General features: G+C 33.5%; 2 protein-coding genes across 6 annotated transcripts in view; one reads left to right on the forward strand and one right to left on the reverse strand.

The window, feature by feature from the left end:
- The window catches only part of LOC100881142 (paired box protein Pax-6), a 136,040-nt gene that overhangs the window by 14,103 nt on the left and 96,077 nt on the right, over nt 1-25,860 (reverse strand). The gene's annotated exons all lie outside the window — the stretch shown is intronic.
- LOC105663506 (uncharacterized) lies at nt 17,824-21,633 on the forward strand. The gene is made up of 3 exons (XM_012292849.2): nt 17,824-18,497; nt 18,971-19,504; nt 21,028-21,633. Exons 1-3 carry the CDS (start codon nt 18,492-18,494, stop codon nt 21,472-21,474), a joined length of 987 nt encoding a protein of 328 aa, XP_012148239.1. The 5' UTR covers nt 17,824-18,491; the 3' UTR covers nt 21,475-21,633.

Here is a 25,860-nt window from a genome sequence, read left to right on the forward strand (position 1 = left end):
ATCATTGCACGGTATTATTTAAATTAATTTATTACGAATGAGTGCGAACTGAATTTTAAATTTTCAACTGTTGCTACATGTATTTATGGACCGCCTAAAAATGAGCTTTTATGCAAATTAGAATATTTACATTGAAATGTCAAATTTCTTTATATCATTTGTTGTTGAGAAACTGCGAATTCATATTTAAAGAATATTGTCCACAATATTCGAAAATAAAGATTAATAAAAACAAAGCAGGTTGGTCATATTTACACAACGCATTATATATGAATTAATTATTCTCAAAGCACGCTATAAACGATATTTTATTTATCAATATGAAGATTTATGAATGATTCATTCTTTACACGTTATCTCATTTATGCTTCGTAAGTTTCAAATCATAGAAAAAGCTATAAAGTTTCTAATTCTCGAAACTACAAACTTCCTTATGTTTCGAGGCGTTTCAAGGTTCGGAGGTTTCGATAAATCTAATCCTAATTTAAGTACAACACGTTTGAAGATACACTATAACAAATTAATATCAAACACCCTATAACATTCAGCAAATCAAAGTCGATCAGATAAGTGAAAATTAGATCCTACGAAAATTGTCGCGTGTAAAATATGGAGACGGTGTATTCGTGCAAAGAGGGTTGTTACAGGGAAGTCACACGCAGGAGGGGAGAGGGTTGAGGGGGAGGGGGGGGGGGGGGGCAGATGCACCATTCTGCGCATCGAATGTTAGAATAGCCGTCGATGATACAGATGTTAGCAGGATTATTCGCGGTGTTCATCGAAGCGAGGAGGAAGTCAGGCCCGAAAATTCGGCAAAAACGGGCGCAGTATTAAGGGTCGCCTAATAACGCGTAATGCCTCCTCCTCTGGCCACCCTGTTCGCACATTTTTATTATCCTTCTGGCGTCGCGTTACCCCTGGCTCGTTTCTCGCAACGCTATAGGTAGAATCGTCGGAAGGAGGGGTCCGATGTACATGCTAGGGGAAATGAAAAAGATCACGCACATTGGGCCACTCATTCCGACGCGACACCTCGCACCACCCCTGGACGCAGCGATTATCATTTTGAAATCGAGTAGAAAAGCCAGTCGGTGACAACAGCCGGGGCCATGGTGCGTTAGTAACGGCCATTCATCGAATGCGTCCGGAAAAAAGTATGGTTGAATCGGATGGGGTGGGGTTGCAGAGGTGTCGGGCTTTTTTGAGGGGTGAGGCGAACGTTTACTTGACCTGTTAACTGGGTAATTTTTACAAATTGATACATTGCTCGTTCTCTTTTCTGAGATGTAGTTCGCTTTTAGGTAAATATTTAGCTATGTTTTATGTAGAATATATATAAACCTGTGTACTGTATATTATGTAGAATATACAGTATATGTATATAATATACATACATATACATACGTATGTGTATATGTATATTGTGAGTATGGCAGGATTACATGAAAAAATGAAGATCAAAAAAGATCACGACGCTTCGTCGTGATTTATCAATTGCTACCAATTTGTGATTATCAATCTGTGATTAGTAAGTTAATCTGTACTTTCGAACTTCTTAAGTTAATAAATGTATTTGCAGAAATAAAAGTTTATGCATTTGATTTCGAAGTTTGGGGATTCGGTAAATTGGATATCTGGAAATTTAGAATTTGTTAAAATAGAAAATTGGAAATCTGCGGATTTGGAAATAGAGGTATTTGAAAAAGTAGGAATTGAGGAATTTGAGTATTGGGACGTTTGAGAATTTAAAAATTTGTCAATTTGATAATTTAGAAATTTTGAAATTTAAAAATCTGGACACTCGAAAATATAAAAATATAGAAGTATCAATATTTATAAAGTTAGAAATCTGGGAAATTTGAAAAATTTAGGAAATTGGAAATTAATAAAAAAAGGGTACCAGTGTGCTAATTATGTTTTTGTACGTAGTTGTATAATTGTTGCTGAATGTGTAACGTCCCTAGAACCTAAGTTTAGTTAGTTACAAGCGCTAAGAGGTAAAGAGCGGCTTTTACCCCTAACGACTCGATTTTGTAAGTAAAGATTGTGGGATTCGTGTGGTGTGCGGTTAAGGAGTGAAATCCACAGGTCAAAATCTTTCAACAATTAGATTTATTCAGTAAACGATAAGAAATAGAACTAACAAATAACAATAACAACAAATAAAGAAAATATATAGATTATAATTGATTAATTAGAATAGAGAAACTAAATAGATCTTGAAATAATAATAGTAATAGAATTTGATAAATTAAACAATATGTGATTGATAATTGTGAATTTAACGCTTTGAAACTCGCTATTCAATACTTTATATTGGACCGTATCTAATTCTGATCTCTGATAAAGCAAACTTCGCATTCGTAATATTAACTGAATTTGATATTCGATTTTTGTGTTCGACGCTATCGGAATGACAAGATTTTTCTTAATTAACACTTTTATAAGTTATATTAATTTATAAAGTTAGCGCTTTGAAATCTACCGCCGCGAGGAATTCAACCTAAGTGAGATTCTCTAAACGCACCTAAATACGCTTTCGCAAAATTAGACAGATTTATTCTACTATCTAACGCGGTGTAGTCGACTACGTAAATTACGTTAAAGCGAGAACAGTATTCTTTATTAACCCAAATGACCAAAATTTATCTGAATCTAATTGAATTTTATTCGGAACAATTACTCTTATGATTTGACTCGACAACTAAATGGTTCATGACCCTTTTTGCCAAAACGAATACGGACACCCAAAACCAGATCGCTTAATTGGGGAGCTCTGCGTTAGCCAGCTACTAAAACGACCCAACGATACCAGAATCAGATGAACAATATAAGTCTGACAGGGTAGCAAATCAATTGACTCTAATTGAAAAATCGTAATTGCTGAACTGCCACCCAAAAGACACGGGTTTCAGAGACCAAGCCGCTCAAATGGGGAGCCTGCTATTCGCTGGCTACTAAACTACCCAGAGCGAGCTCCGAGAATCTGATGGCGCGTTAACAATTCGACCAAAAATCATCTATGAGTAGCTGAGAGCTATCGTTTCGATATCTTAGCCTTTCTTGGTGCTAAGTATAGCTCTTTCCTGACGGAGTTTCAGATACGAGATCGTTTGAATGGGCAGCTCTGCGTTAGCCAGCTACTAAAACGACCCACGACCAAGTATCCAAATGGCGTATACTCGCTTGACCAATCAAGTATCAAGATTCGTTGCGGCTCTTAACAGCGGAAATTGTTATGAGTTCTTATTCTTATCAATAATACTTCTATCGTGCTCGACTGCGAAAACGTGTTCGCCGAATTCCTGGAATTTCTGTGACGTCAGAATATCTAAATTTTCATATAATTTCGTTATTATACATTAATTATAAAATCGAACGGTTTAGTTATAATTTAAATGTCGCTCTTTTATTAATGGCTATCGTTTCGATACTAAAATGATACTCTAATGGTGTTTTAACGAAAAATACATTTTCTGTCCTTTTCTATCAGAGGCAAGTCTATTTCGATTTACAGCTTTCTAGTTTAAGGAAATAATTTTGGTTCCGGCCATGAGTAGTTTAGCACTGGTTGATTTTACGTATATAAATTGATTCAGTTAATTAATTAATTTACTGTTTGATAATGCCGTAAATAGAAATAGTATCGCTATCCTTTTCTAGGATTAGCGCTGATCTCAAGGATTTCGGGCGAGTATCGCGGCACGTAGGCACATCATAGCGTAACGGAAATTTCGTATACAAAACTATTTATTAGAAAAATAAAATAAAATAATGTATTATCTTGTTTTAATTATTCTAACTAAATATTCAATTACTTTTATGGAAGATATTACCTACTCTAAATCAAAATCATAAGTTAATTAATATAAATGAAAATATATATATATATATATATATATATATATATATATATATATATATATATACTGATTACCGACTGTCGAATTTGATAGATATGGTAATAGATACCTAATGTACTGTCGATAATTGGCAACTACGGTCGATAATTGACTATTCTAATCGATGGATAGAAGATTGTCGCGATGATGCCGGTAGAAAAAAAAAAAGGTTTCCCCAGGGACGTTACAAATGCAATGACACCTGGGACGCCTCGATTTGCATTTATTCGTTTGTCTATTTATTTATCTAAAACATGCTACAAGCCACAAGTTTGTGTCTTTTAACTTCAAATTTTGAAAGTAGACTCATGAGACACTACAAATTTGCTGTATAGATTTTAGAGGCGATCTGACGACCGGAAGCTGTCGTCATCGGTGATCTTCGCTAAATCGATAGAAAACTGTGTTTCAGTACCGTTTTCAGTAGTTTCATACACGTTTAATCGTTCCAACCGACTTAAAAATCTGTACATATCATTCGTACTCTGCCTATATATTCACAGTAGCTATTCTAAATTTTAAACACACATTAGTGAAGTATCTGGTTTGTAGACCCATTAGTATGCATATAGTATAAAAGCCTATGCATATACATACAATTCATCGATTAGAAAATGATAATGAGAGAATAACCAGCTGGATGTTGGATATCGAGAAGCTCATAACGACTGATACAAGTTGAGAAGGATCATCCTTCCTGGCTGCGATACGTTATAGCGTGGCAAGGGGTTGCTACTCGATCGGTATCCTGCGAGCATAATCCTCTTCGGTATAATGCTTAATCCTACCAACAAATATATTGGATTCTCTGTTCTTAATGCCGAATATGTGCACAGAGAACTTTCCAGTTAGATCTTATTGTTATAAGCGAAAATGTGTTCTTGGATTAAGGGTTAACTTTTCCTTAAATGCTAACGGTAAGTGTGCTGAATGTGATGAGAAGTTTTGGAAGTTTTTCAAACTGTTAAATTATCAAATTTTTGAATTCTGAAATGTTCCAAATTTAAATGTCTCAATTTTCGAATTCCTAAATTGCTAAAACAAATTTTCAAATTCTCATATTCTCAAATTTATAAATTCTCAATTTTACAAATTCCTAAATTTTAAAATTTATAAATTTACAAATTCTCAAATTTTTCCATTTTTAAATTTCTACATTTTCATATTGTTAAAGTTCCATGTTGCTACATTTCAAAATTTCTCAAGTTTATAAATTCCCAAATTCCCAAATTCTAAAATTCCCAAATTCCCTTATTCCCCAATTCCCCAATTCCCCAATTCCCAAATTCCCAAATTCTAAAATTCCCAAATTCCCAAATTCCCAAATTCCCAAAATCCCAAATTCCAAAATTCCCAAATTCTAAAATTCCAAATAAATGTCCAAATATCTAAATCCTCCAATCTCCAAACCTTCAATTTGCAAAACCTAAAACTACTAATTCCAACCAGCGGTTATGTTCTAAACTATCCATAAAATTGTACTGTACCTCAAAAAGTATTGCCATCCATGTCAATTGAGCTGTCGCAGAACAAATATGGTCAACTTCATAGAAAAAGTAAGTTGACTATAATTAACGCAGCACGTCGCCATTACAAAAGAAGTAGATAAAATGGAAAGAGTTTGGCAATCGATCAACACAAGGAGTAGAAGAGACAAGTAAGTGGAAAATGGGTAAAGAGAGGGTGGAAGAGAAGCGAGTCAACTGAAAGGAAAATATTGGAAACTCCATTAGGAGTGGTGCAAGTAGCGTTGCATCGGAATACATAAGCAGCTTTTCCATAGGGAGCAAACGAAGGGAGAAATCAAGTCCGGAAAAAATAAAGAAAGCGACGGGATACAGAGGTTATTACGCGATTCATTTGAAACCTTTCATTCTTCCCGTTGCTCTCATTCAACTTCTGCTTCTTCTCTTCGCTCTGTGATAATCGTCTTTGCGTTCTTTTATTCCTCATTTCGATGATTTTATTAGTTAACCTATTTAAAGATACACGTATGTGAACTAGAGAGGGCGTGCAAAATCACTAAAAGCGATTTATCACAGCGATCACACTTCATTCGGTGATTAAACTTCATCAGCATGATTCGGAAGATAGCGTTATAAGATTTGTTCAGGTTAACTGATCGTTAGTGAAGAATTCTTCTTTTGAAGAAGAAGAGAAAATTCAAGAATGTCAATTTAATTTTGATTATTATTCATATTAAATTTTTATACATTGGTATGGCATTCTGCATATATTTATATAATATAATATTTGAAAGACAAGAAACAAATTATAATTTGAAACTAGAAGCAGGTTATTTTTGTGTATACGTTACTTTTGGTGAAGAATTTTATCAACATTTATGAAACACAGTTTAAAGAAATTAAAAATTAAACTTATACTGTTGTGATTAGACTAATGATGGACGCAATTTTCCTTGATGTGTATAATACTTTATTATTTCGTTTCTTATATACATATGTATATTCGGTTTCTTTTTTTACATGGAACGCATACCACAACACAATGGAAAAGCGGGATAAGTAATGCATTTTCGCGCGAAATTTAAAAACTTTCTAAGATGTAAAGGAAACCATTATTAGTTATTCTTTACAAGTATATACAACATATATACTACAATTTATTTATTATTTAGTTTATTTATTTCTTTATTTAGTTTCTCCTTTTTTTCTACCCAATAAGAAAATTATATTAACGTTTCTTAGACCATATTATACCACATATTTAGTCTAAGAATATAATTCGTGAAAAGAATGCACTCTACCAATCAGAAGCCATTATGAAAAATCATGATTTTTATAAATTCTTTTAGGATTTATGTTAAAATTTTAGTTACATTTTAGTGTTATTTGATTTAACTTTGTTTAGTGAACAATCTAGACGTAAGACACATTGTATACACAATATAGATATTTATCTAACTTTGAAGTGCATACAGATCGATTGTCTTCCGTGACACCAACGAAACAACAATAAAAGTGTTTTAACCTTGTTAATGTAATATATGTTTTACTATAAATACACCAAAATGTATTTATATAATTCTTACAGATTTAAAATGTGTAAATTTCTTTTAATATTAAAAATCTTTGGAAATATTGTATTGAGGATTTAAATGTAACGTAGCTGCGATTATCTGATAGGGCGGATAAATGGTGCAATAGTAATTGAAAGCTTCTCTTTAGTTAAAAAGCATCATATTAATAGGTAACGTATTGTAACTAAGGAGTTATGTATGTATTACAACAACGTGAAAAATTAATATCATTTATAATATACGTGTTAATATATTAGAATAGTAAGATAAATTTTTTATTCTTTATATGTATAGAGTTATAATTTAATTTATACAAGTTTGTCATTATTTAAAACCAAAGTATTAATGAGATTTACTGATTCCATACTTTGAAATTTGGAATGTATTTTGTTAGTAGTTTTTGTTCTAAAATTTTGAAATTATCGAAGTACTAAATATTGAAATAGTAATATCGAAGTACTAAATATTGAAATCATGTAATCATCAACTTACTAAATGTAAAAATTCCCAAATTTCTAACTTCTCATTGTCAAATTCGATTCTGTTTATATTCTGAACATTGAAATCTTCAAATTTTTTTACTGTCCAAATATAAAATTTTTGAAACTTCTAAATCTCTTTTTCAAAATTCTTATTCCGTAAAATTTTCGAATTCTCTAAGTATTCAGTTCTAAAATTCTAAAATTTTCGAATTCTCTAAGTATTCAGTTCTAAAATTCTAAAATTCTCAAATTCTCAAACTCTCAATGTCACAAATTCTCAAATTCTCATACTGACAAATTCGATATTTTTAATTTTCCAAACACTAAAGTCTTGAAATTTAGACGTAAGACATATTGTATAGACAGTATAGATATTTATCTAACTTGAAATTCTGAAATTTCAAAATTCCAAATTCCCAAATTCTTAAATTTTCTGATTCCCAAATTCTTCAATTTCTAAGTCACCATATTCCCATGTGCCCAAATTCAAAGATTTCAGAATCCACATCCCAGAAAAATCGTCTTCCTTGATCACGTGCGCAACGAACGAGGACAAAGTAAAGTTGTAAATCTCGTATAATCCGGGCAAGTAGTTCGGCCACAATGTAATTAGAAAGTAACGGTCTCGTGTGTTCCTTCTAAATTCGAGAGGGTGTGCCAGGCGAAATCTTCGGCAGCCACTAAATGCAGTGAAATCAGCCGATGATAACGCGGATCCGTGCGGCGCAGAACTCGTGCGATTACTTCCGCCCTCTTGAGTCGCGATGTACTTTTGCAAGTTTCGCCTTGAGACTTCTCCAACCCTCTCTCTTCCCCCCTTCATCCTCCAGCCACCCTCCTTCTCCACCTTCTTCTCTCTCATTCCATAATTTACGCCACGTCGAGCTGCGGTTAAGCTCCGTTTACGCAGCCGAGTTTCTCCTATCCTCGATTTCCTCGGGGCTTTTGTCGCGATCTAGGGAACCCTAGCCCGTTGCTTTTCGCTAGTTCGCAGACTGGTTCGGTTATAGTTTGCCTGGCTCGTGCAACAGCCGGGACAATCGTCGGTTAAGGAGAAATTAATTCTTGGAATTGTTCGTCGGGAAATGGGAAGAATCATGGCCGCTCATCCCTAATACGTAGCTTGTTAAATTACTACTACCACGTTTGCTAATTACCATATACCGACGTTTACTATATCAATTTCGCTCGTCACATGATTCACACTCGTACGGTAAATTTCTTAGTATTATAACGATTAAGGAAGCAGTTAAGATCTTCGCAATTTTTTGTATTTAGACAATGAAGAATTGCAATTAATTTCGTTTATCTGAAAGGAGCATTAATAACGGGAACATTAATTAATTGCAATTTTAATAAAAATACTCTCTCGATTATTGTAGTCATTATAAAACGAGTTTGTAAACGTCGAACCTTTGATTATTGCAGAATAATATTTTTACGGGATGTAAGTATTGAATTATAGAAATAATTACATCTGTGTAAAGTTAGTACATTTTTATGTCAATTAATTATAAAAATGTATTATTATATTTTGATTAATTTGTGCGTTAAAAATAAGCCGAGGTGTTATAATTATGTCAGAAAAATTCGCACTCAAATGTTAATCAGATTCGTTTGAGCACTAAGGCACTTACTATTGTAAGAATTTATTATTCTTCAAATTTCTGATATTTAATTTCTGAATTTATGAGTAAGTTATCTTTAGTGTAACACATTAACAAAATTAATGTAATATTATATTAACTCCTTCATTTTTTGTGAGCAAAATACGTATGTCAAGTCCAGTAGTTCATATTTGAAATATTCGATTCTCAATTACATAAATTTCTTAATCTCCTGTATATAGACTTCATCTAGTTAAATACATGAACATTATTTAAAATGAATCATATCAAGTTTTTATATGAAAATTTTATTTCACATATGTTTATATTAAAAGAATACATACTATAGACAAGTCTGTAAAAGTATATTCCGTGTACATAAAGATACAAGAATTTTTCACAATGGGGTATCAAATTTCAGTATATTACCTAATAATTAAACAAATAAAATTACACTTATTTTTATTATAACAGCAATTTCACTTATTTTTGGGGTGTCTTCGCGATTGTACTACAAATAAAATTTATACCTATTAACATTAATATGTATAATTGATATCTATATCACAAATCTGATTTATAACAAGAACTTAAAGAAGAAAAATATATCTTTAAACATCGCTACGATAAAAATGAGTATATTCAATTTAATAACAAATAATTTCACGGTTTTAATGATTAAATAAATGCATACAGAAAATCATACCCGTCTGTAAAAATAAATCAATAAATATTAAATTCTTTAATACACACGAAATTTGTTTCGTATACAAATTTAATTAGATATGTCATGTAGATACGTTTCGCGTGTATGCATACAAAGGTAGAAGAGTTAATTAATCCGGATGGTTTGAACGGGTTGTTTTATTCGATTTAACGCTTTTAATCGAGCAAACAGGAAAGATTTTACGCTTCATTAGATAGTGAAAACTGTCAGAGCCGCAAATTTTATTGATCAAAGCGAGGAAGTAATTGGTCAAGAACATGCGGCAATTTGTAGCGGAGCCAACAAACGAGGCCACCCCCTAAACCGCGATGTAAATCAATGACCAAGGGTGATTTCGAATCTCTTTCCCGTGGACGAGAGGAATACTCGTTGAAAAGCCCTAATTCGTTTACGACTTGCAAAACGAGCCTTTTGGGAGCGTGCAACTGGTAGCCAAACAATTTCTCTATCGTTATAACACTCTCGTCAGATCGTCTCCCAGGGGTAACATTGTCGAAATAAAATCGGCTATCGACCGGTGGTTTCGGTTCAGCTACTCGAAAAACGAGGGATCTAACTCCTGCGTAGAGTACTTGTACCAATTGGTATAAAAAGACATCATTGGGGTCGAATGGGATCATGGTAGTAAAAATATTATATTACTAGCGGTTTCATGGCGATGTTTCCTCTTTGAAAAATATGCGATGTAGTTATAGCTTTAATTGAATTAGTGTTTCTTGTGAAGTATATGGTATTTTTTTTATTTATAAAAATCTATTCTATTGGTAATTAATATTTATAATGTTCTGGAAACTAACGAGAAATTTATTTTATACTTTTTAAATTACTATAGAGGGTGATTTCCACGATTCTTATTATACACTTTGTTAAATTTTGAACTGTTTAATAATGATAACTTTTTGCGAACCATTTGCTTGTACAAACTTATAATGTTCCGAAGTATCAGTAATACACAGTTTAAAAGCAGTCGAGAGATTAAATTAGTACAAAAAGTATAGTAACATACTATGTTTATATTACGTACACCATGTACACTATGTTCGTAGTGAAATTAATAATAATTAACGTTCGTGAAATGATTGAATTTATCAAGTTTACTTACAACAGAATGGCGAAGGGAACAGCTCGACATCGATCAAAAACTAGAATAGTCATCAGAAGTCTCGTCAGGTGCGACCAAGTAGCGAATTGCGTTTCAACACGATACCTCCTCACTTTGATGGTTAACTTTTATCGATGCTGGTCTCGATAACGTTTAACGATGCAAAGTTTGTCAGATTTCCAATGACTCAACTAATTCTTGTGACTCGATTTAATTTTCTATTTACATAACCTTCCTTTAATTTACAGTTGGGCGAAACATTACTATGTTTATTGTTAATTACACTACGTACATACATTTGCTATGAATATATCTGCTATATACTTGTATATATCGACAATATACATGTTACAAATTCGCATACACTTGCGTGTGCAGTATACTTGTTGTATACTTGTCGGATACCCTTCAAGATATTTGTATCTGTATCTTATATCCCATGGGGTATGGACGATATACCGTAACAATGAAAACAAGAAAGACGTACACGAGCAACATATACGCGTTGTTTCGAATTCCCCATGGGGATCTGATTGTAAACGAATGCGGCGTGCTCACAGTCTCTCCCTTCATAGACGATTAATCCAGTTTACTCGCAGACGTAGTCTTGGTATGGGGGTTCCTGTAAGCCGAGAATCCGCACAAACGTCCCTCCCGCGCTTAAATATATTCAATTACGAAGCTCGGCTTTAGTAAAACTCTTCTCTGGCTTTCTTTCCTATTCTCGTTTCTTCTTTCACACCCTTTCGACCGTTGCTTTGGTTTTCCATTCCTCGTTTCAACCCCTTGCGATAGAGGAGGATTCACGCGTTACCGTTTCATTGGCAAAATCGTACACATGTCCACATAGAGAACTTTCCTTGACACTGACCGACCGAGAAATCGTATAAATGGAGCATAGAATCTCGTTAATTGTCCGCGATACCTTTGTGTTTTATCGGGTAGCTAACGCGGCTATAGAACTATGTATTTTCAAATTTTTCTCTATTTAATTATAGTCACGCTTCGTAATTCCACGCCCTGTAATTTCATGTGTCGTAATTCCATGCGTTATAATTTTATGCATTTTAATTCCACGCAATTTTATGTATTACAATTTCACGCATTGCATGATTACATATTTTAACTCTTTTTTCACGCACTGCAATTCAGCGCTTATCAAACGTTTAATTTCCGAGTGTTCAATTACCAAATTTCCGAGTACCGCTCGTTCAATTACTAAACGTTCGATTACAGAGCGTTCAATTACGAAACGTTCTTATTCTGCACATTATAGTGCTACGCGTTGATACTTTATGTATTACATCAATATTTGGTATGTTCTATAATTTCATGCTTTGTAATTGCACACGTTGCAATTCCACGCGTTGTTATTCCTTATGTGTTGTGCCGTTTTAAAATATCTAGACGAATCTAGTTGTGTAAATTCATTTGTTGCATTACTACGCGTTATAATTCCATTTGTTGTATTGACATGGGTTGTAATTTCATTTATTGCATTATAATTCCATTTGTTGTAGCGCTACATGACATAATTCCATTTGTTGTATCGTTACGTGATGTAATTCAGTTGTTTCGCCACACGTTCTAATTCCATTTATTGTAATTCCACGCGTTGTATTGTCCCGCTTTACTAATCAACCGAACTTTAATTCCATTTCTTATATCGTCACGCGATATAATTCCATTTATTGTATCGTTACATGTCATTACTGCAGTTGTTATATCGTCAAATGTTGTAATATCATTTATTGTATCGTCACACGTTATTATTGCATTCGTTGTATGCTCATATAATGCTAGTTCCATTTTTTGTAGCGCTACGCGTTATAATTCCATATATTATAATTTCATGCTATTTAGCGTGACGTGTTAAAATTCTCAATATGTTTGCCCAGAAATTCACCAATTGTTCATTTTTTCTTTTACAAAATAACACAAAAACACTTCAGATCGTTCACATCAACGTTATAACACTATAACACGTTATAACATTATTTTTTAGACTACACGACACAGTTTGATTTTCAGCTGTTTTAAAGTGCATAAAATAAAAATATAAAAATGTATAATTTCATGTGGGGTATTGATCGGTGCCGAACATATGAATACAAAATGGCCAGCAAGTACTGGTTTATAACATGGAACACATGGTTATCATCGCTTTCTTGTTCAAAATGGCATATAATCATTATCCAAATACAATTTAGAAGCATCTTACAACAAACAACTGCATAAAATATTTAAAATATTGCATACTCCATATCTTACAACACAATATGCCGAATTTCGAATGACATCTGCAACTCATTTTTAAATATCACCTGATCAAAATACCTACTATCCTAACCATATCTGAAGATGCATCCGAAAACTGTGTAAATGTCACTTCTAATAATAAACAAATTATAAATCCTGCAAAACAGCATAGATTACGCCTATGCATGCATTTCTAGAACAGATTAGAAAAGGTCAAGGGTAGACGACGAAACGCGAACAATTTTCTCGTCGCGGTGGTTGCATGCTGGCTGTTCGGGTTGGATAGAGCAGGAATAACGTTGAAAAACGAAAGCGAGGAGGAAGCAAAATGGAGGACAGAGACGGTGGGATAGAAAAACAGAGACGAACGAAGAAGAGGGAGTTGCAAAGGAGAGGGTAGGCAGAGAGAAAGAGAGGAAAAAAAAGGAGAGTTAAGCCTGCTGGCTGCAGGCAAAGGTATCGGAGTGGCGGGTACTGGCAAAGCGAGAGCAGAAGGGAGACAGGCATCTCGCCCTTCTTTTGTCCCTGGGCCTCGGTCCGATATTGAAATGGAGTCGTTTGAGTGTGAATAATTTGCTTTACCCGGACCATCCCTCCTAACCCCTGCCACCCAACGATCCGACGCTATCCTTTCCTTCTTTTCTCCTCTCTTTCTACACTCTTCTCTCTTACGATCGACATTACCGCATTCCGCGAGTCACGGCTACCGATTTGAACCTTCCGCCGATTTTACGCCCAATCTTTGAACTCCCCGGTTACCACGTGATCCAGCGCTGCGCCAATCGTCACATGCAAACGCGAAATGGAAGCTTTACGCTTTAGATCCTTTTGATTTTTCAATACTTTTTGTGGTATATTTGGTTCGTCGCGGAGAGAAATTGCAAAACATTTCGATTCCGTGGAAAACAGAGAGATGTATCGGTATGCAATTCTGTGGTAGAGTCCGGAAGTGGTCAAGAAGATTAGGTCCAGAACGCCATTTTGTGTTTGATATACATATACAGGGTGTATGAAAAAGGTCGGAACCCTTGAATATTTCGAAAAATATAAGTTTTATCAAAAAATGTTTCAGACAAAAGTTGTAGGGTTTAAAAAGTTCTATTTACTGGCAATATCATTTTGACCTTGAAGAGTCATTGGAAGGTCACTTCAATTTTTTTAAATGGAACACCCTATATATTTTTGCAAATTCTTGTAGCTTACCTCGAGAGCTTTCTAAAACACTATGATAAAGTATTTTTTGATTAAAAACTTTTTGAGTTATTAATGTTTGAAAGTTCCAATATTTTGACAAATTACAAAATATCTTACAAAAGATTCATTTTTCAATGATCTTACCCTAATACTTTTATGCACAGAATAATGAGATAAATTGACTATTACTCAGAATCTCAGAATAATGAGATAAATTGACTACTCAAAAAAAAATTAATATAAAAATCATTTATTATAATGTTTTGAAAAGATCTCGAGATAAGCTACAGGAATATGCAATAAAAAATAGGGGGTTCTATTTAAAATTTGTAACCCCCCTTGTACTCCCGCGTACCTGGGAGTGGGAAATGATCAGTATCCATGTCAAAAGATAGCTTTTTTGAAACATCGTAAATTTGTAATCATTGCAAATTTATTTATTTTTTTTAAACAATTGTGTATTTTCTTTACGCCAGTCAATTTATCTCATTATTCGGTGCATAAAAGTATTAGGGTAAGATCATTGAAAAATGAATTTTTTGTAAGATATTTTGTAATTTGTCAAAATATTGGAACTTTGAAACATTAATAACTCAAAAAGTTTTTAATCAAAAAATACTTTATCATAGTGTTTCAGAAAGCTCTCGAGTTAAGCTACAAGAATTTGCAAAAATATATAGGGTGAAATGATATTTGACATTCAAGGTCAAAATGATATTGCTAGTAAATAGAACTTTTTAAACCCTACAACTTTTGTCTGAAACATTTTTTGATAAAACTTATATTTTTCGAAATATTCAAGGGTTCCGACCTTTTTTATACACCCTGTATGTGGTATAAATAACAGATATATTTCAACTAATTTTAGTTATATGCATATTATGCATATTATATATTTTTATATATTATACATTGCATTGAAATTGTTTGATGCTTTTGCATGTGTATCTACTGATAATGTCATACTTTAAAAGAGAAAATCTTTTAGAAATTTTTACTCCTAAATTATGGTGAAAACACTTGTATCTTTTAACTGAATTAAATATCAATTCGAATCATTTTGTATTAAGCTAAAAACCAGTTTGAAATCATTTTGAATTAAGAAATCATTCGATTATCTATCACAATTTAATTCTTAATTGAAGGAAATATAATTACGAAACAAATTTATTTAGTAATTGTTAATTAGTACTTAATTTACTTGTTAATTGTCAATTAGTATTCAATTAAATTGAAAACTTAATTAATTATTTGGAACCTTGTTAAGATTAAATGGCTGTGTGCTGTATTGTCTTCTATTGAATTATTACGCGTTGTATTACGTGGTGCATTATGCATCATCAATTCATTATACCATTATTTATATTATCCACATATTAAATCGTTACGCAAATGAATAATTGCATTTGTATTTGAAACTTTCTAACCGACCAAAAATCTCAGAATAAATTTATGCAAAACAAGCAAAATGGTGATTATAACCCATTTTTAGTTTTTAAATCGTAAGTCCATTTTTTGAACAAAGGGTTAATGATAATGTTAGTCTGTTGTGAATATTTTCTTTTTATACTTAAAATCATACAAGCAATAGTAATTGTACATAAAAAATAAATAAAGTATTAATCCTGAATTGAGGAAAAGAAGATTAACTATAAAATATTATAACGGAATGTTTTCCGGAATATTAGTTCATTCTTATTTATTTATCAATTCATTATCATATAACTGTATTTTTGATCAAACTCGATTATTCGTTTATTTTCATACCTTCATTTTAATCATTACTTCTTACATTAAAAAATATATTTCAGAAAAGCCAACCTCAATCAAAATACATACAAATTTACAATTGCTATTTTTTATGTTTTTAGTAATATATTACTACTGAAAATCTATTTGTAGCTAAAAAGTCGTTCATTTTTTCTAACAGTTTTATTAACCAAACCGATTTTAATGTTTACTAATATTTTTAAATTAAGTTAAACGCAAATCTTCAAATATCTGAATGTATGAGTAAATAGACTTATGTCGCGTTAAAGAACAATGACTTCAATATAAATTTCTTTCTTATATTAATGAAGAATTTCTTCGTGCATATTTCTTCGCGTATTTACAATTATAAAATATATTAATAAATTCTTTATAATTTCACTGAACACTTATCTACATTGTACGCCGTATCAGTTACACGCCTATAGTTATAACTCCATTATTTACTAGGTAGTAGCTATAAATTGACCACATAATGAGCGTACTCCAAAAATAGTAAAACAACACGCACGTGTTGTTCCGTTGACAAAGAAATGTCACAGCGAAAGGCCAAAGTTTTTCACCGAGATATTTTAAGCTTCATTATAAAACTTCAAGGTAAATGGAAGAAACTTAACCTAACCTTCCGGGTTTTCTTCCTTTTTATTACGAAACTGCCTATCTAATATTTCTTCTGACATTTTACACTCCATAAACGTACGAATGATTGTTTAACTGCTGGTGAGACGCGCAAGAAATTCGGGAACAAAAATGTATCGACGATTATGGATTTCGAATGAGGATCACGAGCACACTGATATCATCGTTCATGTCTGCCTCGATTCTTTTTTCTCTTTTCTCACTTTCTGATGCTGCTTCGGATCGAGTCCATCCGATGAATTTATTAGCGTGAAAATCATAGTCACGCGTGCTGCGTGCGAGGAATCAATTAGCAATTCGTCGGAGTTAAAATTACATCGAGAAGCGTCCGATGTAACGTCTGTCGATGAAGGGGAATCGGCCATGGACAGTGGATGACAAATTCCCGCTGATTCAGATAATCATACGTGGAATTTTAATGCGTGACTTAGATACTTAGATTCCTTCAAAATCTTACTTTTTGTTGGGTTTAGTATTGTAATTGGGTTCAGTTGGTTTTGGATAAAGTTTGCCGATTTAATTTGAATATTAATTTTATTATGTTGCTCAACTTTGTAGTATTATTGAAGTTCAGCATACTTATTAAATTAATGGTTATTTGTGGTAGAAATTGATTTAAATGTTTATATCTATGTAGAAGGCAAATTTTTCTGGACATTTGAGGCGGGACCAATATGGCCGACGAACGAAGGGCGCGCAAATTTGAACGTTATTAAAAGTGCAATCAATTTTTCATGATCGTAAGAAACTAAATATAAATTTTCCTAAATTGTTAAATTCTCAGAGTTTAACATTTATATGTTCTCCTATATCTGAAATACGTAAATTCCTCGATTTTGAAATTTCTAAATTTCTAAATAACTAAATCGTCAAAAATCAGAATTTCTTAACTTTTAAACCTCCAACTACGTAAATTCCTCAATTTGTAAAATTACCGATTTGTAAGCTTCCCAATTTTCAAATCTCTAAATTTTTAGAATCCCAAATTCAATGTTTCCGAATTACTAAATCTTCAAATTTCTAAATTACCAAATTCTTAAATTTCTATATCTTGAGATTCCTAAATTTCTCGATTTTTAAATTCCTAAATTCTTGATTTTCCAAATTTCTAGATTTCTAAGTTCCTACATTCCTAGATTCTCGAATTCTGAAATTTCCAAATTCCTCAATATTCAAATCACTAAAGTCCCAAATTCCTAATTGCCCAAAATCTCAAATTCCTAAATTTCCAAATTTCTAAGGTCCCATATTTTCAACTTTTCCACCTTTTAAATCCTCAAATTTCCAACTTCTCCAACTTCTATATCCTTAAATTTTCAAAACAACAAACTTTCGAATTTCTAAATATCCATCGCATATTTCCAAATCTCTAAATCCATATATTTCGAAATTGCCAATTGTTAAAATTTACGAGGATCGAAAAATCACCTGGGCAGTAATGGATAAACACGTATTAGAGGATGTTTAATGTAAAGATATGCTGTGTCTCAGTGACCCTCGTGATCCCTAAGAAGGGTTAATCAAGAGTGTACGTGTCTCTCGAAGTGCCGAAAAAAGCGAAGGTAAGACGCGACCGGATGATGAGCCAACAATGATCGAGAATTCATCAGTGTTTTAAGAGGTCAATGTCACTCGACAGCCGACGAACCGGCATGGATATCTTCTTAAACATGCAGACCGCATACGAGACTCAGTGTATATAATCCAGCTGGTGAACATCGGAAATCAGTCAACTCGAAAACTTGACCGAGTAACTTGTCTACAACACAATGAAGGTACCATCATTAATGACAGTCTTAGTACTACAATTAGAAATCGTCTAATCATCTTTATCTTAGAGATTGATCATCTATATAAACGAAGTGTAATAAACAACTCTATTTGCAAGTTTAGTCAAACTGATGGATTTAGTTCTGCATCAAAGTTCATCAAATTTCATAAAACATTAGACATCAAACTTTTTGATTTAGTTTTGTAATTTTATCAACCTCTATTACACTTTATTGAACTTCATAAATTTTCAGTCATCAGGCTCTGTGATACAGTTTCGAAATAAACTTCATTCTTCTTCATAAAACTTCAATCATCAATGATTTTGTAACAAACTTCATGTCTAATTTTGGAACAAACTTTATCAAACACGATCAAGTTTTGGAACAATTTTGAAACTTCATTTAAACTCCATTAAATAACCATCAAACCAATAACCATCATCAATACACAACTTTAATTTGGTACTTTACTGTAGGTATTCGCCGCCATCGTTCTTTTGGTAGTCGCGGTTTCCGCAGAACCGCCAAGATTCCGTCAGCCACAAAGACAATATTATTTCGCAAGACAACAAGAAGAGCCCACCACGGTACCGAACGCTCCTTACCCACCATCCGGATGGAGACCAGCTGGACCAGCTTTCAGTCTTCCTCAGAGAGCACCCCAGCAACAATACGGAGCACCAACTGCACCTCAACAGAGTTATGGTGCACCAGCAGTACCTCAGCAGCAATATGGAGCACCAAGTGCACCAGCAGCACCACAGCAACAATATGGAGCTCCTAGTGCACCAGCAGCTCCTCAGCAACAATATGGAGCACCCAACGCACCTCAACAGAGTTATGGTGCACCAGCTGCTGCTCAACAGCAATATGGAGCTCCAAGCGAACCTCAGTCCCAATATGGTGCACCGTCGGTTCCTCAGCAACAGTATGGACCACCAGAAGCTACCACTGAAGTGACCACGGAAGCTGAAGACGCTACCACTGTTGCTAGTGTCACTGAATCTGAGGTGAGTTTATAGGTTCAAATTGTTGAAAGTGGTTGAGGGGTATTGTTGATATTAGGTTTGGTCTTCGATAAGAGAGAAGATGAAATGGGGACTTGGGTATTATTGAAATTGGGTCTACAGAAATTTGAACTGGGTAATAAATCGCGTTTGTGGATCTTTAGTCTTGTTGAGAATAAGTTGAGAGTGACACTAATGTAATAGATGCTTTAGAAGGCTTTGATTGTTCTTTGGGTAGGATTCTAAATTATATCTGGCTAAAGTTTTGGGTTAGGTCTAGAGAGGGCCTTGAATTAAGTTTCATAAAATTAAATTTGAAGGATAATTCATGAGTAGCTTTAAACACGAAAGCGACTTTTTAAAAAATGGAAATTTCATTTACTAGGTTTTAAATGTCAAAACTGGGCGAAGTTTGGATTAAATTTTGTACCTAATTTTGTAGAAGGTTAAACTGAAGAATTATTAAGTTGCAGTAGAAATTAGTTAGAAATACCATTTTTTACACACCAAAGTGCTGTGTAAGGTTTGAATCAATGTAGGATTAAATGATAACAAATGCTGAATGCAAGTTGTCAGGTACCTTTGAATCCAGTTCGGATGCAACTTAAACTCAGCAATGAACAAGAATCAACTGATATTTATTAAGAAATATTTTTTTGGTCTCAGATATTAATTCTGGACGGGGTTTGAGTTAAATCTGAATTAAAGTTGAAAGAAATTTCTCAAGTACTTTGGAAGTAAAAAAATACGAAAATCGGACCTCACTTCAAAGCGATCAGAATTCCAAGAAAGGACGAGAGAATTTTATTTTTAATGAAATGTCGTATCACGCATTATTGGGCTTGTTATCGTGTTATTTGCTGCGAACGGGAGTGTAGCCTGTTGGCACGAGCTTGCGGGAATCAAAGGTTCCACGGAATTTTAAATCACACCGATTCTTCGTCGTCTGCCCTCCCCTCTACTCCCTTCGCGCCACTTCTCTCCCGCCGGTTGCTCTCCTTTGACCGTCTTAACGACATTAGTATTCGAGTCGTCGTTTACTTTCGATCGCTATACAGGCACGCGTGTACCCCAACCGAATTCGGAGCCGTCGGTGACACAATCTGTGATGCAGTCAGCCGTGATTCGAGCCCTTAGGATCGTTTACCTTTCTTCCTTCTCTAGTACGCTTGGCACAATTTAGTATACTTAGAAACTTTCGTGCGTGAGTTTTCCTATTTGTCATCTGAACACAAATTTGGAATCTCTCCAATGTTCACACTTGACTGTGTAACGCTATACAGCAAACGATACAATTTCTTTCAAATATTTTACAAGGGATATGATAGCAAAGCACCAGATATAAATACACCTCGAATCTTCAGAGTTGACATCTTCACACCTGACTGTGTAATATTACATATCTCAAAATCGCATTCATTCCGCACATCACTCTGTGGTTAAATAATGAATATCTATATTCAAAGGCGTAAATGCTCAGAAGCCCAATTCACAAGTGAATGATAATTTTGTTAATTTCTGTGCAGTCTGAGCCCGTAAACTCCGTGAACGAGCTTGAAGACGAAGAAGTGGACGAACAGCAGCCGCAACAGTCCGGCGAATACTATGTAGCCCTTCCTGACGGTCGTCTTCAGCGTGTCCGTTACGTGAGTCGCCAGGACATGGAGGCGATGAAGTACTTTGCCAAGATTCGTGCCGAAAATGTGGAACCTCTTCGTGGACCCATCTATGCGTACGCTCCTCTGCAGAAGCTGCAAATACTGCCAGCTGGATTGCAAGTGTCCGTCGCACCGGTTGCACCCATTGCCGCTACACCGGCGGAATCGAAGCCACAAAAACTGGAGATCCAACCAGTCGCCACCCAAGTGCAATATCAGTTAGATAACCCTGCTGGTGTACTTCCGTTGTCCGCTTATACGAGTAACTACCAGGTGCCTGCCACCGATTCTAGATACCTTTTGACGTTGCAGTAGGTCAAATACTGTTTATTTATAGCTAATGTATACGTATCTTGACGAGGACCGTGGTGCGTCCTAATTTAACACTTGTAAAGTAAGATGTATAAAGTAATTGGTGGTGTGGAGATGTAATTGTAGGCTAAGGTCAAAACGAGAATAAAGATGATCAATCGATTTATGTCTTTCTGTTGAATGGTGTGGATATTTTATGTGTGGATACTGTATTTTAATATTGGAACTACTAATCAGTCTAAATGACTAGTTTCAGTTTTAGATTCCAAAATCTTCAAGTTACAAGGTCCTAAATCCCTTACTTTCCTAATTGTAAGTCCTAAAGTTATGTATCAATGTTTCAAAGTTACAAACTAGAAGTTGCAAAATACATAAATTCCCTAAATGATAAAATTTCGATTAATAAATTCCGAGATAATAAAATCGTTAAGTTCTCATCTTAAGTTCAAAATCTCCATACTTCTAAAGCTTAAGAATGCCAGAGTATCAATGTTCTAAGCTTGCAAAATGATGAAGTTTCAAAATATTTAAGTTCCAACATATTCAGTTCCCTAACTTTCCAAGTTCCAAAATTCAATAACTCCAACGCTTAAAACTTCCATAGTATCAGTCTTTCAAATTTTCAGAATTATGAAGTGCCAAACTCTTCAAATTCCAAGATATCAAATTTCTCAAATTGTAAGTCCCAAAGTTCTCAAATTCCAAAGTCTCCAAATCCTTAAACCCCAAAACTTAAAAATTTGTAAGTTCTGTAGTGCAAATATTAAAAAGTACACAAATTATAAAACCTTAAATGCTTCTAAAATTTAAAAACTCCAAGATTCAAAAGTCCCCAAAACTCTCCATATTTTCCAGATTTCTTAAATCTTTCAAATTTTAAACTTCCAAAGCGCTATAACGCTGAAGTCAGATTTCAGAGACCTCACAGTGCCGGAAATAAAAATATCTATAAAATAAAACTATCAACGCCTTACAAAAGAAGAGGCCTAAGATTCAATTTTACTAAAATCTAACCTGACTCAGGGATGTAAAAATTTTCAATACGAAATAATATCAGTGTGAAATAAAAATTGTCGTTGATTCTAAGTAATTAATATCCCATTATTGCACGAAGGTAATGGGAGAAATCCCACGAAAGAATTTTCTTAGCCACGGCACGTGGACGCAAGCGTGGATAGATGTGTGCGCGTGTTCGTGTGTAAATACGTGTGCGGGAGTAGGGTTTGTTGGCGGCAGACCCGTCGGCATGTAGACGCGCCTAACCGCAAAATTCCAGAAATTTAATATCTCGCTCGACTCTACCGGGGTTGGTCGTTTCATAAGTTCACTCCGACACAGCCAATCCCTCGTCAGGATCCTCCTGAAATTCTACGGCCACGTTCCAACCCACCAAAATGCTCTCCCTTTCTCCTCGTACCTTGCTTTTCATCCTGTTCCGCAACTTCGTCGACCACTTTTCCACTTCTTTGTCCCAATCGAATTGCAAACATTCTATTTTTTATTGTAATACTTGAACACTTACAGTTGCCTGAAAATTTGCAAGTCTAAAAATGTGGATTTTGTAAATTAATTTGAACTCTTGAAAATATGGAAGTTTGCACGTTTGAATATTCGACTGCTTGCAAATTTCAAGAGTCAGGTATTTTTATGACCTTTCTACTAAGAATTCAATTTGAAAATATGGAAAATTATAATGTTGAGCGCTTGACATTTTGTAAGTTTGTAAATTTCAAAATTTCTATTTATTTATGTATTACTAAATCTGAAAGTATGAGAAACTCAACATTTAAGAGTTTCAGCTTTATTTGAAACGTTTTATATTTATTTGGACGTTTTATATTTGAAAATTTTTTACTTCTTAATGTAGAAATCGAAATATGAAAATGTGAGAGTTTGCAAATTTGAGTTTACAAATTCGAAAAGTTATTAAGTTTTCAAATTCACAGATTGCTGAATCTAAAAATTCGAAAAATTACAAATTTGAGAATTTTTAACGCCGAATGTTTGTACATTTGAAAATTTCTAATTTCTTAGGAGTCTAAATCTGAAGTTTGTTAGTCTGCAAAGTAAATTTACGAAAATGTCTAATTTCCAATTTTTACATTTGTAAGTTCAAATACTAAAATATAAGAGTTTGCAAATTTATGAATTTCAAAAATTTCTAATTTCTAAATTTGGAAATCAAAATATTAAAATATGAGGTTACAAATTTGCAAATTTGAAATCTTGAGTATCTGAGTTTCCAAATTTTCTAATTTATCAATTCGAAAAATCCTAAGTTTGAAAATTTGTAAACTTGAAATATTTCCGAATGCCTAAATGTTAAGAATGAGCTCGAATGCTTGAAAATTTTTATACTTAAAAATTAAAAAATTCTTAAATATGCAAATACCCAAATTTCCAAACATTATAAAATGTTAAATGGAGTAATACAAATGGTCAGATCTTCCTGATTGTTTTTCTGAATCGATATTGAAACGAATGGAGCGAATTTGGCCAACTTGCCGAGCAAACTTTCCGAACAGAAGGTAAGTAGGGCTGATTTGTCGGGAACAAAGGGATTTCAACGACGTTAAGTACCTTCGAGATGCAAGAGCGAATTTCGAAGCCGAATTTCGGACCAATTACTCCGGTCAAGTGGTCAGGACCAATTAAACTCTGTCGATCTTAAAATTAGAAGAGGTAGATGGTAAGTTTGTAAGCGGTTGCTTTGAAAGCTCGGGTTTCTTTGGACACTCCTAATCTCGTCTCCTGATACCTATCTGCTAGATTAACAATTCTCAAATAGTAATTTAGGAATTAAATGTTGTAAATTATATATAAATTATATATACTATATACATATGTATAAATAAAATTTAACGATCTACATATTAGAGAAAGAAAAATTGTTACATTTATCTCTATTTTATATCTTTTACAAAAACAAATAAAGAATGAGAATATCTCTTTTTATAATCGTACGTTTTTCTTAAATTTTTAATATATTTAGATTTACAGTTTACAAGCAGCTCATGGGAATTTTTAATCTGTCCATCGTTTATAATTTAACATTTACGTTTATTTACATTTCGTCACGTTTAAGCACATAATTTTCTTAATAGGGTCTTCTCAAAATTAAATTTTTAAAGTGTAACATATACTTAAGGTGGGTAAGGTTATGTTAGGTTAGGTTATTTACGTTTGAATTGAATTTAAAAGTTACATAAACAAATCATATTGTGAATGATTTGATACATAGACAAATCATTTCAATGATCTACAAATTATCCCTCAAATTTATTACTCAAATTATTTTTTTTTCATATTTAATTTCTTTCACTTATCTTTATTAATCTGATCAATCTTATTAAACTTAAACTTGTTTTTACTACGTGACATTTTTATTTGTGTTTATTTTTTCTAGAATTATTTTTCAAATCAAATTTTTGAATTTCAAAATATTCTTTAGATCTATATCGAATAAATAAGAGGTTAAGTAGCGAAACTAAATTGACCATTTTGGAAGAGAACCGAATAAAGGTAGAAATAGAGAATAATCAGCTTTGGAAAACGGTGTTTCCTGTCTGATGTTTCATTGCTCTCAGTTTGGTGAAATCTGCGCCTAAGCAGTAACCAGCCGGTGCACTTTAGCTTCGCCGCGAGATATTAATTTTTCCGGAAGTAACCTCCGCCACTTTTTCACCCTCTGCTTGACCGTGACGTTTCTCTCTTTCCCCCGTTTTCCTCGAGTTCCTTGTTTTCATCCGGCGGTGTTATTTTTAAAAGAGTAAAGGAGAAAATATTGCGCGTTTAGGGGTGCTATTGCGGACGTACTTTAAATAACCCCATACTTTGCTGTATGCTGCTATTTTTATGAATGCAAATTAAGCGTCTTATAACTTTCAACAAATTATCGGCGGCACCATCAACAAACCTTTAATACTTGCAAATTAAAATTCTGCACTCTTAGGGGATTAAATTGAAAGAATTTGTAATATACAAGGTGTGACATCGAGCGAGTTTCACTGAAAAGTCCATCCTCTAAATTCCTAGAGTTTTACATATTATATTTATGGAACCGTATTTATTAAATTTATGAAATCTTATTAAAATGGGGTCTTTATTTTGCAAAGTTTCTTTTGAAAGTCTTTAAACAGTTATTCGATTTAAGGATTTATATAACTGAGGAAATATTAATTATGTATGTCGTAATAATATGTATACTGTTTCAGCTGCATACGCTGTTCTTAGAGAGATTGATCATTACGTTGAATTAGTTATGCAACGGAGGAAAAGATTATATTGCAGCTGCATTGTATTCGTTAAATGAATTCAATCAGATAATTTTACCCTACTGTCACGAACAATATTCTCCCGCGAAATTTAATACGCAAACATCCGGTCTGC

Source organism: Megachile rotundata, chromosome 15 (assembly GCF_050947335.1).
Source record: "Megachile rotundata isolate GNS110a chromosome 15, iyMegRotu1, whole genome shotgun sequence".
Lineage (NCBI taxonomy): Eukaryota > Metazoa > Arthropoda > Insecta > Hymenoptera > Megachilidae > Megachile > Megachile rotundata.